This window comes from Austrofundulus limnaeus, unplaced genomic scaffold, assembly GCF_001266775.1.
Source record: "Austrofundulus limnaeus strain Quisiro unplaced genomic scaffold, Austrofundulus_limnaeus-1.0 Scaffold9, whole genome shotgun sequence".
In the NCBI taxonomy this organism is placed as follows: Eukaryota; Metazoa; Chordata; class Actinopteri; order Cyprinodontiformes; family Rivulidae; genus Austrofundulus; species Austrofundulus limnaeus.
This window is the reverse complement of record NW_013952411.1, coordinates 971315-988203: the sequence shown is the minus strand read 5'-3', so window position 1 is coordinate 988203 and position 16889 is coordinate 971315. Positions and strand designations below refer to the sequence as shown.

The following is a 16889-nucleotide window of genomic DNA, read 5'->3' as shown; positions in this document are numbered from 1 at the left end:
TATTAAAATTAAAGACTCCCAGTGATAATGCTGTCCACTCATATTTTGTTTCAAATTGTTTGCCTTGGTCGTGATTTGCTGTTTTTCATTTTCTACAGAGTCATTTATTTATTTATATTTTTTTAGTTTTTTTGGGGGGGGACAAGAGGGGTGAACATGATCCCTCCTTGTCATTCAAGTGAGAATTCAGAGTTGGATCTGTAATTCTGGTCTGCATTCGTGAGCACTTCTCCGTGGCAATTAGGAGCCCATTACAAGCCATTAGATTGATCAATGTACCTTAAACAATGGGAGTGATTTATTTGGTCGAACAAAACGCTCYGCGTCTATTGTGATGAGTCTAAGTGGGGGTGCATTCATCAACAAAAGATAAATGATTAATTCARAGCTGTTCATTTCAGATTCTTCCCGACAAAGCGCACGCCCTCTTGCACTTGCTTGAAAATCCAGATTATTGGAGCCTCATTTTCTGCATGTTAAACCAGACAGGGGCTGCAGGATTGGCCGGGGGGGGGGGCTTTCTGGTTGTGCCCCTGTGCGTTTTAATACGTGCGTCTGCAGAGGGAAGTTTATTTGAGGATGTTTAACTAATTGTTGTAATTTCCGTGCGCTCATGTGGCTACACCTGTTTCTCTCCAAAGGGGGTTCAGAGCAAACTATGTGTGAAAGGATGCTGTGCGCCTGTGTGGCAGTGGAGCTCCACTTGGATCAGAGAAGGTAAAAAATAAATAAATGAAAAACTGGGAAGAGGAGCAAGAGATAAAGACTTCTTTAGTTAACAGTTCTGTTATGCTTTTTACTCTCTTGAAATAAGTTTCCCACGTTTTTCCTGTATTTTAGAAAAAAATTGATTCAACCTTCTTCAAGGTGTAAACTGAAATACATCATAAAACAATAAGTACTCACGGCTGTAAAACAAGACGCCATAGCAAGCACTGTTCAACCTGCCAGCACTGATTTGCAGACATCATCAGATTCAGGACCGGTTGAATAAATGTCAGCATAAAGCGCACAATCCAGTCAAACCTCTGACAGGACTTAAGTGAGCTTTAATACACGCAGACGCTCATTAACCTCGCTAATACTACCCACAGCTAAATTTGAAGGTGCAGGTCAGCTCGCCGTGCAGCTCACAGTGTCAACTTACATTTCCAGAAGCTGCATAGWCTATTTTGAGCCCACAGCAGAGAGCGTGCGAGCTGAAGTGCAGCCGGCTGCTCACATTTGAGGACTTATCTTCTGCTTTCTTTCCTTACAAATGAATGCATGCTGCTTAAATTTCAGATAGAAATAGAGTCAGAGTTGAGTGAGAAGCATGGCTCCGAAAAAGGTGTGTTTTTTGTAAAATGAAAGGGTATTTTAAGCATTGTGGGTCATATAGAATAGAAAGTGTTGAAACTGGCTGAAGATGTTTACATTTTCTCTTCATTAGGGCAAAGATGACRTACCAAAGCCTCCGCCACTGATTGGAAGGTTTGGCACTTCGCTGAAGATAGGAATTGTGGGCCTTCCTAATGTTGGGTAAGTTTGTGGTTTCCCTCTATATCAGTTATTTCTATGATCGGATGCATTGCCCTTTTTTCCACTAATTTATGTAAAGCAGGATGTGAACCAACTTTAATAAAGCTTCTTCAACATGAAACTTTTTTCCACTTTGTTACTGTCACATTGCTAGTTTAAAGAAGAAAACTGCACTTTTTAACGTCGAGTGGAAAATGTGTTTGTGCTGAATAACTGTAGGCATGCATCCTTCAATTTGAGCTACAGCCTACATGTTTAATTTTAATATAGCACATCTGGCACTGTGGCACTAAAGAGCTAAAGCTTATTCATTCTGCATCTTGCATGCTTGAATTTATACATTTAGGTTTGATTCTTGCACCGGTGACAGCTTACTAATGAGACGTTGATACGTCTCTGCGTTTCTGAAAATGATATATGTATAGGTGCACTACAGCAAACAAAAACACTATGTGCTCCCTGTCCTGGGTATTAATGTCACAGAAAGTGGAGCTGAATCAGGGAAAATCACCAAGAAAACCACTTAGCCATTTGTTTTGAGCTCAGCGTGGCATGCAGGTCAAAGGTCAGGCTACATTCTGGACAACTCTGCAGGTCAATCACTGTGGGACTGATACAGTCATATCTTGTGGGTTTGTGTGTGTGTAAGAGAGCAAGAGAGTTAGAAGACTGTTATACTGTTGGCAGGTCAGACGTAATCAAACAAATGTATTTTGTCAGCTCTATGAAGATCCTCCCTGGCAAAAAGAACATCTCTGACCCTTTTCTGCCTCCCTGCAGCTTCAACAGGCAGAGCTCCTCAGACATCATCTGATCAGCTGACAGGCGTCTGTCTTCCGTTTTGCAAAACTATGAACGTTTTTTACAACAAGAAAAGCAAAAACAAATTGTTTTAATTAAAATACTGATGAGTTTCAAATAGTACTTTTTTAAGATTCAGAGCGATTTCAGTTCAGGAACATTTTAAATGCAGTTTCAGTTTTCTAACCCTCACGTGTGTAAATGTGTGTAAGATGGTAGCAGGCAAGGTTTTTAAGGCTACTGGTAAATGATCCCACTCTAGTGTCCAGTGTTTTCATTACTCACAGCAGTAAAAACCACAGTTTCTTCCTCTCATAAGAAGAAGAGCTCACTGAGGTTGTGGCCCGCCACACCATATTTGTGTCAAAGTAGAACCCTGCTATGGTTTCTTGGTGGATGAACTGTGTTCTGATGTAAACCAGCTGTTAGCTGAGTGGAACAGAGGAGGCCTTATAGGAAAGGCTGCTGTTCTTCTTCATATGTGGGAAAAGTTGATTTAACTCTTTGTTGAAGCACGTAGGTCAAGCCGCCCCCAAATCTCCTCCACTTTATGTTACATGTTTCACAAAAGATATTTATTGTTATGTTGCCGTACCAACTTTAATTATAAAGCACTTAAACAACCATAGGACCAAAGTGCTGCAGTCACAGTCAATAAAACATACAACAGTCACAGTGCACAATAAAAGCATAATCTGAAAATTAAAACTATATAATAAAACAAAAAAACCCACATAAAACAAATTAAAGTAATCTCAAAACAAACTGAAGGTCAGCATCTCAGACGGTGCCAAAAACCAAAGAGAAAAGATGAGTTTTTAAGTAAAGTTTTAAAAGCTGACAGGGAAGTGGCCTGTCGGTCCAGAGGCAGGTTGTTCCACATTTCAGGAGCAGCAGTGCAGAAAGTCAGGTAGAGTGGGGCAAGACCGTTTAATGCTTTAAAAACATATAAAAGTTAGATCAATATTGGGCGCATCCGTTTTATTTTCAGTGTGTTTTACAATTTCTTAAAATTTTGAACTTCCTGGAATACATCAGCTGTGAAAAACACAAACATCACATTAGTGTAAAACAGTAAAATCATGAGTTGATGCGTTTCCATCAGTGCTGTTTGTTTTTTTTCTGTAGTTCTTTCTGCAGTCTGTTTAAAATTAGTTGTAATACAAACCCTTTTATTATAGTGCTGTTATAAAGAGTCTAAAAAGTCAAAACAATAAAGGTTGTATTCCTTAAGTATGTTGTTGAAGAAGAAAACTGTACTATAAATAGTGCAAAAATATTCAAAATCTTGCTGAAGTTTGTAACTGTGGTTAAAGTCAAAAACGTGTTTTCGTATTTTTTTTGCCTAATTTGCTTAAATCTTAAGATATGTCTTCTACAAATATGTGCAAAAAGCTTTTAGTTTAGAACCAAAATAAACCACAAACAAACTTCTTCTTTTTATTATGTGGACATTTTTTTGTTACAAGCATCACACATAGTTCTGTATTTTTTGAAGCACATCTATAACCTGTTCTTTATTAGTTTCCTTTTATTAAGTGGGCAGTATTCTCTGACTTGTTGTGTTTTTATTTTTTTTTTATTAATATTAACCATTTTAAGATGGAAAACACATTTTCATCGCAAAAACCAGAATCATTAGAATTTAAAACAGCACATTTAGAAATCTGAAGTGAGTTTAAGTTACAGTAAGAGGCAAACAATCCTTTCAATATGAAACACTGAACGATGGGATTATTGTTGAGCTTTCGGTTCGCTGTTCTCTCTAAGAGTGTAAACTGTCCTTTAATTTTATGTGTATTGGACTTATTTTAGGATTATCTGATCATTTTCCATGTAGTGTATTTTAATTTTTAACTATAGAGCTCAAACATTCTGTCATTCTAAGAATTTTTTATTTCACATACAAAAAAAAGAAAAATCATTCTTGAATCTTTTACTGCAGCGCTTCACGTCCATTCTCTCAAACCATCAGGTTCTACCCAGCAGTACTTTTCGATGCCGTGACCTCAACGCTGTTTTTATTTTCAGGAAGTCAACCTTTTTCAACGTGCTGACAAAGAGTCAGGCCGCAGCTGAAAATTTCCCCTTCTGCACCATTGACCCAAATGAAAGCAGAGTGCCCATTCCAGATGAACGCTATGATTTCCTCTGCCAATTCCACAAACCTGCCAGGTATGGGGTCTCATCCTTCACTCATTATTCTCCCCTTCACATCTGTAGGTGCTCCTGCTGTATGAGAAATCACACAACAATGCTGTTGTCATGTAGCTCTAGATGTTTTGTATGGAGTCCAATTGATGCTCTATTCTTCTTTTTTCACAGTAAAAAAAAAAAACCTCTAGGTGATAATACATGTTTTATAGAGGCTGTTTAAGCAGCAGGAATTCAGTTTTGATGCACTAAACATTATAGCTGATCCAAAGTACGAGTCAAACATGTAAAAAAATGGTTTTACCACACAAATAAATACCTTTGTGGAATAAAATGCTCCTCTTCACTGCTTGTCTGCTTCCTGTCATCTTCTAACAAGATTATAACATTGCCAGTATTTTACACATCTGTAAACACAAATCAGGAGCTGTTTTATTAGGAATTACCCAAGCAGTTAAAGCTTCCCATGCCCTTCAATAATTGTCACTGATGTCCACTGCAGAATGAAAATGATTAAAACACACCAGTGAGCAATCTTACAGCTTGAGATTCTGGATCAGCAGCATGAAGCTGAAAATATTCACTAATAAATCCGGCTTAGTGAACATTTATCAGAGGTTAAACTGGATGTAAAGATGAAAAAGGATAAAACAAATATATTTTGTAAGTAAGTAAAGTTTTATTTATATAGCACCTTTCACAGAAATAACTTCACAAGGTGCTGTACATTCAGGGAAGGGGGGACAGTTAAGACAGGTCATGCAGCGAACACAGTTGCACTACCTTTAACAACAGATCAACAGAAAAACTAAAAACCACACAAGGGAAAATGAGGAAAAAAGCAAAAACATCATATTATATCAACACTGTGACACATTATGGTGTTTATGAAAAAAACCTCTGCATAGAGCAGATTTATTAGCCAGAGGARTAATTGAGATTAGGGGGCCCAAAGAATCCAGTCCCAAAGCCAGCGCAGCCAAAGTTCAGAATATTGATGGTAAATTGTTCATTCTGTGGGTTCTCAGCTTTCTCAGGAATCAGATCGTACGGGTGAGGGAGGAGGAGGGAGAGGGCAGAGCCGTGTCGACATCTTTCAGCCAGGAAGGATTTAGTCAACAGATCCAAGGTCGTTGCCGGGGAGATCCAGATTCTGTAATCAGTTGTTTTGGGAACAGAAAGGACAGGCAGATGATAAACAATTTTCCCTCTGCCTTAATGTCTGCTGGTTCATCTCAAGGTGGCAAATCCAATCAGGCAAAATGGGACAAATACCGCCGAGCTGATTCATCAGCTTTCTCACAGATGAATTCCATCTGGCCAGCAAAGTCCAGGGACCACAGCTGGCCCACAATTCTCAGTAGAACTGCTTGCAGACCAAGTCCAGCTCACTCAAGGCCAATGTTTGAGTGCTGATAGTATACGGCCACCCATCAAATTGGTCAGTCAGCCAGAAAGTGCAAAGCCACCGACGCTGTTTTGTAGAACACCAGGAGACCACCCAGCCAAAATGTAGAATCCGGTGATCAGAGTCCAAATGTATAGCCAGAACAGAGAAGAACAGAGGTCCCACCTTCGACATGTCCTCCCATGGAAGCAGAAAAATAAACTTTGTTCCAAAATTTTTTATTGAGAGATCAGCTAACCAAGTCCGTAAAAATAAAAATATCCATAATTTCTGGTTTCGGATTAAAAATGTAGAGAAGGCTCCAGCAGCAAAGCAGGAAAAGATAAGGAAGGGCAGGAGAYAAGGAAAAAGTGTCTTACTCCTCCGAGAGCGGAACAAAAAAATTRTTTTGGTTGATAAAACAAATATTAGGCAGATTTGTGTACAAATTATCACATTTACTTTTGTTGCAATTTAACTGAGTATATTCTTGGAGTTGATTCAGTTATTCTGTTGTGAAAAAGTCCTAAAACAAGAAACAGAACAATAAGTCGTTCTCTCCAAGCAGAAGGATCTCAAAATGCTGAAAATACCTTCCTAGTGAAGCACGGGGGTGGCAGTATCATGATGATGACTGTTGATAATAATACTATTAAAATTAAACATTTTATAAACAGTAATAAAATCAGATGATTTCTGCAAGAAAATCTGTTTAAGTWGGTAAGACAGTTTCTGTTTCAGCAATAAACCAATTTTCTGTTGCCCCAGTTACTGTAATAAAGCTTGGTCTGAGCTTTAATTTATATGTACTTTTACAAGTTTAGACCAAGGTTTAATACAGTAAATGGGATGTAAACAATAGGTACTACACAGTAGTGTGCAAGATTAAAAAACAAAACTGCCTGTCTCTTGTTTCAGAATAAAATGCATTTTCTATATTGGAAGTTTAGTTTTGTAGAATCATCTTTTAATGTTTTTATTTGAGTTATTTATTTATCATTTCTGTGACTCTGTTTTGTTAAAGAGCCTCATGTGTTTTGTTTGTTTGTTGCACACCTTATATTAATTTAGAGTCCAAAACCAGCAACGTTTGAAACTAGAAATCCACCCTTAAATTAACCATGCATCTTTCTGAGGCTTGAAATTTCTGCTGAGTTGAAATACTGAATAAAAAAAAACATTTTCTTTTCCTTTCTTTTTACTGAATTGATTTRCAGTAAAATCCCAGCATTCCTTAATGTTGTTGACATTGCTGGCCTGGTGAAAGGTGCTCATGCCGGCCAAGGTTTGGGAAATGCCTTTCTGTCCCACATCAGCGCCTGCGATGGCATCTTCCACATGACACGTGAGTCACAATGTGCTTCAGTATCCAAACTTTTATTATATCTGGGGGTATATACAGTACTTTACAAAGTATATGAAGGACTGCATATTTTAAATAAACACTAAAGTTGTTTATTTGGGCCTGATGAACAGAAATTTAAGTTTTACTGGGTTTTTCATTGCTGTTGCTGATATCATTCAATTCAACCAAACCTCATAATTTTTCAAGAACAATTAGACTTAAACATCTCTAACTCAATATTTTTTCTTTAGGCTTTGAAATTTAATGTATCTGAGAGGAACTGTATATTGATATTTCAGCATTAAAGTAAAACGGTAAACATAAAAGTGAGGTAAAAAAACAAGACTTATTGTCATTTTCCCAGTACTTTAGCTTACATTTATTTTTAACATTTCCTCATAATAATCTTCATTCACATTGTTTATCACTTTAATGCCACTCAGTGAGACAACCTTCAGCTAATTCTTCTCAGTTTTTCCTCCAGTCCTTCTGTGCCTTTCCCATGCTCCTTGTGTTGCACAATTAAAGTGTTACACGCTAGAATAATTCAAGCTACTGCAACTAAAATGAATTCAGAAAGCCCTTGATAAGAAAGCTGAATTGGTTTGCTGATTGTACGCATGTATTGACTTTGTCACTGAGAGAAAAGGAGCTCAGATTTAGAGCAAACAAATGAAAAAGTTTAAGATGCAGAAGCTCTTTTATTTTATTGCTCTTAAGTTCATCCTAAACATATCACATCTGTTATAGTGCAATGTTGATATAATTTTTATCTGTGGATTTTTAAGTTAAAGACCACTAAGAGATGTTTCCAGGCAGATAAAATATAATGTTTGCTGATATTAAATTTTGTTATTTGACTTTTTCTAATAAAAGTCACACATTTGGAGTGATTATTTTATAATTTATTGTCCACAGATGCTCCAAACAATCATTAGACTTACCATTTRACTTTTTGTTGTTCACATGTAATCTTTTATTTATGACAGCTCATAATGTGTGTGATAGTCTATACATTAGTATGATATATAGGTTTTTAGTATTTTTATACATCCTTGTGGTCAACAGGCCCCATAATGCCTTTGACTGTGGGCCTAATGTATATACCATAATCCTCACCAAAAACCAACTCTTTTGTTTTTAAGCACTTAAGAAGACAAACATACCAATCTTCTCTATGTGTGTTTGCAAGAGTGTGTGTGTGTGAGTATCTCCTCTGGCATGCTATTGTTYCCGCCCTTGTGAAGTTCTTAGACACTATGTGGTTTGTTTCACAAGTTAGCCATTCGAGCTGCTTTTGTTTTGTAATTATATCTGTCTACGAGTGCAACGCTCAAGTCACTTATTTTATATAGTTTGATTATATGCTTGCGAGCACGTTTTTGTGTCTTGAGACGTATATTTCTTTTCGTCGGAGGGTGGTGGCGGTGGCGGGGTGTCAGCTCAAGTGTTTGTATTCTATATAGAGAGAGTTTCATTAACAACTCACGGCTGTGATTACTGCTGCAAACTCAAAACAACTCAAGGGACTTGAATTTGATCGAATTAAGTCAAGGAATCTTAACAGCTTTGTCAGAAATTATTTTAAATGTTTTTATTTGTGGGGTTACAAACGCACACTAAGAACTCAAAAGGGTGTTTGTTATTAAAAAAAAGTACTTTACTCTAGTAAAGGTATGTATTTTAAACTCATACTTTACCTTCAAAAGGACTGTTCTGCACCTCAATTAACAACAGATGAAGCCGTACATTCTGGTACAAAACAGTTTTCACAAAGGAATAAAATAAAAACAAAAACATGCTAACTAATCAGAAAAGGCCCCTGCCAAGATTCAAATTAGGAACTACTTTGTTGTGGGACAGATCAGAGTATTAAACTATTATTCAACCTGTTCCTGTCAATCAAGAGATTAGTTCATCCACACCTTAAGGTTACCACAGGTGCATCTTACTTTTTCATCCCAGAGAATATTTTGCACATTTAAAACATTTTACCCTTCCCTGAGAAGTGTTTTGTTTTTTTAATGTAACTTTAGAGCTAAAAATAAACTGGATTTCCCCCTTGAATTTTGCCCTGTGCATTATGAATGCTATTAAGATATATAGTATATTTTTAAATATGTGATGACAAGAAAGTTGATGAGGTTTCCTGGTTTCATAGCAAAAAAAAACAAAAAAAGGTTCGCAGGCAAAATCTTCCCAGTGTCTCTGGACTCAGTTGGAAGTTAACAGTCTGAGACGAGACACAAACACGTTCTACTTCATCTGCTCCTCTGTTTCCCTGCGCTCGTCTCTGCCAGCTCACCTGGCCTTAGTCCCAGATGTTTTGGTTTCCAGCAATTAGATGTTTGAATGCTCACACAGAGCCCCCCCCCCCCCACACACACACACACACACTACAAAATAACTAGAGGAAGTCTCTAGGTCATTGTGATCGAGGACGTATTCACAGTCGCGTGGCGTTTTGTTGGTTTAAACTTGCACCACGATGCTAAATCTCAAAGGAATTTCTCTGTTGTTGTTTTCTGCAGGTTAAAGTGTAAATGACACATTTAGGGAAATAGATGATCAGGTTTATGAACTGTGATCTGAAGAGATGAAACATTTCATAATTTGGGTCATAATCTGTGGGTTATTGTCTGCATTCAGCAACTCCCTTAGTTTTTAAAAAGTTATTTTTCATCTCCTGCTTTTGGCTCCTCCACCTCCTTCTGCACCATGATTTATGACAAGGTGCTGTTTTTTTTAGTTTGCATCATTTTAATAAATAATTGTTTAAGGTTCTGTTTAAACAAATACAATTTGCATTTGTCTTTATGTTTAAGCTTAAAACATTTAGTTTTGAACTTCTAGTTACTGAAACCTCGAATCTTACATTTTTTAACCATTTAAATCCGATTGTTAGTTATTTAAGTATCAATAAAGCATCATTATAAAAAAACACCCACTTTGACTTAGTTCAGACATGAAGTTTAAATGTTATTATAAAAACTGGTTACTTTATTTAATTTCTGTAAAAAGTATATCTTAAGCATTTTGTGATAAATTACTGTGTTTTCAGCTTTTGTTTATGCATCTGTAGCAATGTGTCCATCAAAAATATACAGCTGGATATTTTGGACAAGTGATTTAATGAATCTTGCAACTAGATGTGCCAAATATCCACAAGGGTTTATCATGCCACTTTTATTAGATTAAACACATACAAGAAATGTGATTTGTTTAAAATATTTATGTATTAGTTTTAAATTTAGAATACAACCTGCTGGATGACTGATCAATCATGCTCAGCAGTGAAATAAATAATTGTAGCTTTCTTGACAGCAGCCTGCAGACCGACTGTGAGCTACAACTTTCATTCAGGGGAATCCTCCTTTCTGCTTCACAGGCTTAGATTTACCTCAAAAATGCCTCGTAAATTTTCAGGAATTGCAAAGTATGTGTGAAGGCTGCAGAACCTTTAAATGTGTTTTTTTTATTATATTAATAAGAATTATAACTCAATAATTGAATCGAGTTTTTTTTTCAACAAATACCTGGAAAAAAACACCTTTTTGAAGGTTGTTTTGTCAGTGTTCTCACAGAATTTCTTATGAGTCACGCTAAGAATGAATGTCACATTTATGACGTCATTCAGATGTCACTGTACAGATCTCTAAGCAAGATTCAAAATTAAAAAAGAATTCAGATTATTATTTTTTTTACCTCGAGCATGTAAGGGTTCACCCCAAGGGGGAGTAAACATTTCCACCTGTCTTTGACCCTCAGAAGACCTCCCTCAAAAGAGGCATTTTATTTTCTTTAATAAAAAAAATGTTCTTTATATTTTTGATTTATATTTTCTTTTAACTACCAGTTATTATCATTTTATAAATCAAAGTTACATAATGAAAAGAATGACAACCTATCTTCTTGCATTATAATTAAGAAAAAAGAAAAAATCACACAAAAAGAATATTGTTCCAATGTTTCTTCATTTGTTTGACACAAATCTTTGTTTTAATCAACTGTTATTTACGGTAAGGTGATTGTGTTTTTCTGTTTTATTTTTCTATTTATCTAAATTGATCATTATGGTTTAGTCACTATGTTTTATTATGAAATATGTGTATTTGTGCTTGAATCATAGACAAATATCTTAAGTTTTATTTTAGTTTAAATGAGTCACTTTTATTTCATAAAAACCTAGTTCACTGTCACTCAGTAGTAATCCTGTCAAGGTTCAAACGTGTTTTTGTGCAGGTGCAGATGTCCCTAAACTTCCAATTCTGCCTGTTAAGTAACACAAAACTCTCAAAACAACCCTGAAAAAACCCATGTTTTTGAACATTGGTTTGTCAGTCTTCTCACAGAATTTCTTATGAGTCACGCTAGGAGTGAATGTCACATTGATGACRTCATTCAGATGTCACTGTACAGATCTTTAAGCAAGATTCAAAATAAAAAAAAGATTTCAGTTTTTTTTTTTTTACCTCGAGCATTACGAGCAAACAGGATTGATGATTCAGACAGAGGTGATTTATTGCTGACCTGCCTCCAGACTGACGCCAGTAATGGCTGCTCTCCGGGCATTCTGCCTCATCTCTCATCAACTCACAAATTCTCCAACTTGACAAACATCCAGGACAGCTCACCTCACTCCGCCTGTTGTGCTCAGCGGGTGAGTTCATGTCAACTGCTGTTTCACACTGTAGACAGTAAATATTGGCTTAGGGAGACATTCTTTTGTTTTACTTAATGACAAGTACGATTGTACTGTACTAGTGTAAACTTGGCTCTGACAATGAAAGGCCAAGTGTCAGTATGAATCTAGTTTGGTGCAGCCATTATTCAGCTGATATTTGTTTTATAATTAAAGAAAATTTAAGCTTCACTTTGTCAACCAGAGCTCACCAAAGATCAAATAAATAAGTGCCAAGAGTTATTTATAACTCCTACTATCCTCAGACACGTTGCATCCAGGTAAGGTTGAGCAAATCCAAAATTCATTTAAACTTGGTGCTCTTCTGATGTGCATCACATGCTGTCAAAGCCTGTGTGCACACTTGGTAAATGTTTCTAAGCTGTGTGCTTGAGAATGCTGCAAATGAAACTGAAATGTTTGTTGCACATTTTAAAGTTTCCTGTGTGACTCAGACACATATACAAATTTAAAACACACAGTTTTAATGTTTAAAGCATTTTGATTTTGTTCAGAAAAAAAATTGATTTCCTTACAAGTTCATTTCTTTTATTAGTTTGGTGGTAATGATTTGTGTTCTGTTGTGTTTCTGCACTTGTGCTGCATGTTTTGAAGTGAGGTTGTAGATAATGCTTTGAAAAGCCTTAGATTGGAGAAACAAATTAGTTCTTACCAGATGATCAAGCTAACAGTGAAGGCAAGACCAAATTGTGYTACTGCCATCTTGAAACAAATCTCATACAGTTCATGCAAACTCAGTTTTATAAACATTAACAGTGACATTAGTTTTGCATCGCTGTTATTTACGTGGGATTCTGAGGTTACAAGTGCAAATAGCTGAAGCAGCAGCTATCAGAAGCACTTCCTGCAGGAAAAGTGTAACATTTCTGATTTAAAAAATTAGAATGCGGAATTGAAAACAATGYGAAGGTTTATAAAATAATGTTTGCATGAATTAATTTGAAATTGAAAACTTGTTTTAAAATGGCAGCAATGCACTTTGGTCTTGATCCTACTCAAATTTAGTCAGATTTAAACTCTACTTCTACAAAGTGAGGCAATTCAAGAAATCAGCTACAACATTTAAGGGGTAAAATAATACATTTTCTACAAAAAACCCAACTTTAAATATTCTGAAATCTCCTTTTAAGCACACTAGTTATGAGTCTAATTTTCTTTCATTTTGAGACCAAGTTAACTGTATGAAAGGATCAATTACTCTCTTCATATCTTTTGTCATAAATACACTTTCTTGATGACAGTTTAGTTCCGTGCAAGCTCTTGGTTTTGTGATTATTTGTGAGTAAACATAGTAATATTGCGTTATATGCGGGCCAGAAAATATCCTCTGCTTTGAGCCTGTTGTGGTTCTTTGTTTATTTTGGTTGATGTTTTAACCAATATTCCAACCCTACAGTCTCAATTATGTGGTTGTGGTGGGATCATCCTCCTTTTGTGTGTTTTCGGGCCGTGTTGAGGTGCTGTCACAGCATTTAAATGAGCATTTTGCTCCAGCGAGAATGAAGAGTTTTTGTCAGCCTCCACTCGTCGTGGATGATTAGAGAAAAATGTCTACCCCATCTTGACTGGAGATGGCCACAGCTCCAGATAACATGCTGTGATTGAAGGTCGCAATATTTTGAATTCTAATGGGCCTGCAAGATGAATTGCCTAAAATAGACTGTAGAATCTTCCTGCTTCCTCTTCACACACACGTACACACATACACACACATCCTCTGCCTGTCCGCTGTGAAAAGAACCACTGGGAATGGCAAGGCCCGATGATCATAGAATTATTGGATGGTGATTCTACACCCTTCAAAAGGGAGTTGCTATGGAGATCTCGTTCCAAACTGTGAAATGATTCACCTTTGAAAGACTGGAGGGCCTGAAAGCTGAACACATCATTGTTCAGGTGGCAGTTGGTTAGGAAATTGCTGGTGTCTGCGCAATCAGCAGCACTATAGTAGTTAGGGATCTGAAAAGGTTTGTTCTCTGAATGATGTGGGACAACAGTGGTCTGCATATGACAGCTCCTTCCTGCAAGACGCTCTTTTGCTTTTGGGCTTTGGCTGAATAAACAGATTAACAGAGATGGAGCTAATGAGAGKGGAATTAAAAATGTTTTCTCATCCTTCAACTTTTTTAATTTTAACTTTTAGCTGCACGCGGATCAATATCTGTACAATTTATCGCCACGGAAAGTTCTTTTTTTTTTCAATTTCTTTGCCTAATATCCCACACGTTAGAATTATGCACCTTCAAAGCTGAGACATAGCAGCTGTCTATATTATCTATGAATTGGGGACACCTTGTGGGGTACTTATATTCATCCTGCTGAGTACTGTGATTTCGCTGTGATGTGTTTTGAAAGATGGGATCATGTAGAAAACATGAGTGTATCTCTGATGGGCTCCAACCCGCCATTTTTTGGTGTCAAACTGCTTTTTAGCAGCCACCGTATTTGCCATAATTGACATTGGCAGAAAAAAAAAACAAGGCAGAATATTCCACAAACTCGGTTACAGAAGCGGAGCTGCTGTCAATTTCTTGCATCTAACAATGAATGACAAGAAGATATTCCTTGAATAAACATAAATACCCTGATGTATATTGCTAGTGTGTTTTGTCCCGGGAAGACGTCCATAATGTGCATCCCCTGACAGACTCATAAAATAGCTTTTACTGCTCTGAATACCAGGGGGATTGCAGCGCTGAGTTTGCATGAACATTTTAAAAGCAGTGTTAGGAATGCAGGTTCTTTAGATGTGCTCTCACCCACCTTGCATGTGAAAACATGCACAGGAAGTAAGAAGTCAATGAATACTGTAATTTAACTGAATTATGTTGACCACATATCCTCTCAGAGGAGGCAGCCCAATCAGTATTGATCTTTATTTCGCACACATAAGTATCTTACAGAAAAGTACTGATTTGAGGGTTCCTCAATGCTTAAACTTGTGCAAAGTGGAAAAAAAGGAAGTAAATCTTAAGGAACTGAGTTGCAGCGAACGTTTACTTGAAGTTAATGCAAATTTGTGTGCCTTCTTTGTTGTTTTGTCGATCCTTTAAAACATGACTTTCCTTTATAAATGTCAGTTCATTTTTTTCCCCTTCTTCTCGGGCTGCATCTGCCAGCTCTGCTGCTGTAATTTGAACAGCTTAGTCTGATCCCTAATCAGGCCATTGAACACAACTCGCTCTCCAGAGAATAATCCTATTGTTCTGTCGGTGAAGGAGCACCTGTTAATAGCGTCTTCATACATGTCTGCATACACTGTTTGAACTGAGGCAGTAAAAATTGAATTGTGAGACAGACCTGACTCCTGAAAGAGGCCCTTTCTAATCTCTTCCCCCTTTTTTTGTGTGTTTTTATTGTCTTACATGTGCCTTTGTGCGGTGCCGCCGCTTTTTTATAAAGACTGTCTTCACTTTGTCCCTGACCCAGCTGGTAAAAGGACTAATTGTGGAGATTGCTCCATCAGATTTTGCCCCCACACTCCCCCACCCCCATCTCCCTTTCGCTTCATGCATTTGTTGTCCAGCGCTGAGCCTTGAATGGGAAGGTGGTAAAGTAGATGTGAATGTTAAATTAGGCGAAATGAATGGAGGCAAATTACTCTGGAATGAGAGGACGAAATATCGAGTGATCAGCTGCGCTTGCTCTCTGAAAACATGTTTGAGGTTTTGATTTATTATTTATTTTATAAGGATRTTTAACACAAATATAAAATGTGCTAATTACCTTTACATGTTGCCAACTTGTTAGCTTTATTTTCTTCATTTTAAACTTTTTACAAACATCTTTATGCTGACAAATAAACACTGAAAGCAGCAACAGAATGATGCAATGTGTAAAAACTGTATAACATCACTGTTTGTAATGTATGTATATTCTTGCAGCCAACAAAATTATTACTTTGCATTATATTTTCAGAGTTCACACAGACACAATAGCAAATTTTTATTCCAATCAGTGCTAAACAGAGAGCTGCTAAATTGGAGCAGCAAAACAATAATTCCACTGATTAGCCCCTTTCTGTGTGGCGTAAGTGAACTGTTTATACTGTGGAGTACCTCTGCAAGAGGAGAGGAACCAAAACAGCCTGATTAGGCAAAGAGTAATTGAATAAGTTCATTTCACCATGAGGACAACGCACAGGATGACAGCTTGCACAAAAGTCTGCGGCTTCTGTTGATGTGCATGAGTAATAAGGTGCAGGATGTTTGCTTGTCTCGCCTTTTGATGTGGAGCTAAATTGTAAAAGCTAAGTAGTGCATGTTCATGTTCAGAGATCTGCTCTGGTGTACAAGTTTATCTGAAAGCTTTCTGATCTTTTTGCTTTGTGCAATACAGCTTTATAAAGCAAACAGTTAAATCAAAATTCATCCACCTTCCCATCCATCTATCTACTGATCTTTGCTTATCCAAAGTCGGGTCATGAAGGCAACAGGTCTGAAAGGGACACCCAGACATTTCTTTGCTAAGTAACTCACTCACATTCCAGCTCCTTCTGGTGGATTGCCATGCCAGAGATGATGCAGAATCTCTGCGGTGAGTTCTGGGTCTGCCTTGGGGTCTACTTCCGGATGTATCTGGAAATCCTCCAGAGATATGTGCAAGGAGGCATCATAATCAGACGTCAAACCTCCTCAGTTAACACCTTTTGATGCAGAGGAGCAGTGGCTTTAAGGCCTCCATATACGGTCACGAGGTTGTTTGACGTTAATTTTCACACACAACTTTCATAGCCCTTGAGACAAACCAAGCCAAGCTCCTGAGAAACCCCTCTTACTAAGGTATAGTGCACAGGGGTTCTTTCTGCTGGAGTAGTCTGATAAAAAAAAAACTACACCATTATTTGTCTACAAAACGCCACAGTTGGATTCCTCCATTCACAATATCTGCTTTATCATGACTTTTTGGCCGTTTGACTATTTTTATCAATGTCTGCTTACAAGCACAACATCAGATTCTGGAAGCGAGCAGTTTTTTAT

At 37.2% G+C, this 16889-nt stretch overlaps 1 protein-coding gene across 2 annotated transcripts in view; it reads left to right on the top strand.

Annotated features, from left to right (window-relative positions):
* The first annotated feature begins 1180 nt into the window (after positions 1-1180).
* Positions 1181-16889, top strand: part of LOC106512876 (obg-like ATPase 1) — a 48966-nt gene continuing 33257 nt past the window's right edge. Inside the window, exons 1-4 of one of the 2 annotated variants that reach the window (XM_014001395.1) lie at positions 1181-1330; positions 1433-1521; positions 4354-4497; positions 7081-7208. In XM_014001395.1, coding sequence (XP_013856849.1) covers positions 1316-1330; positions 1433-1521; positions 4354-4497; positions 7081-7208 — 376 coding nt within the window. In that variant the 5' untranslated portion in view covers positions 1181-1315. Of the gene's footprint in view, positions 1331-1432; positions 1522-4353; positions 4498-7080; positions 7209-16889 lie in introns of those variants that run through there. The other variant, XM_014001396.1, reaches the window with a different exon arrangement.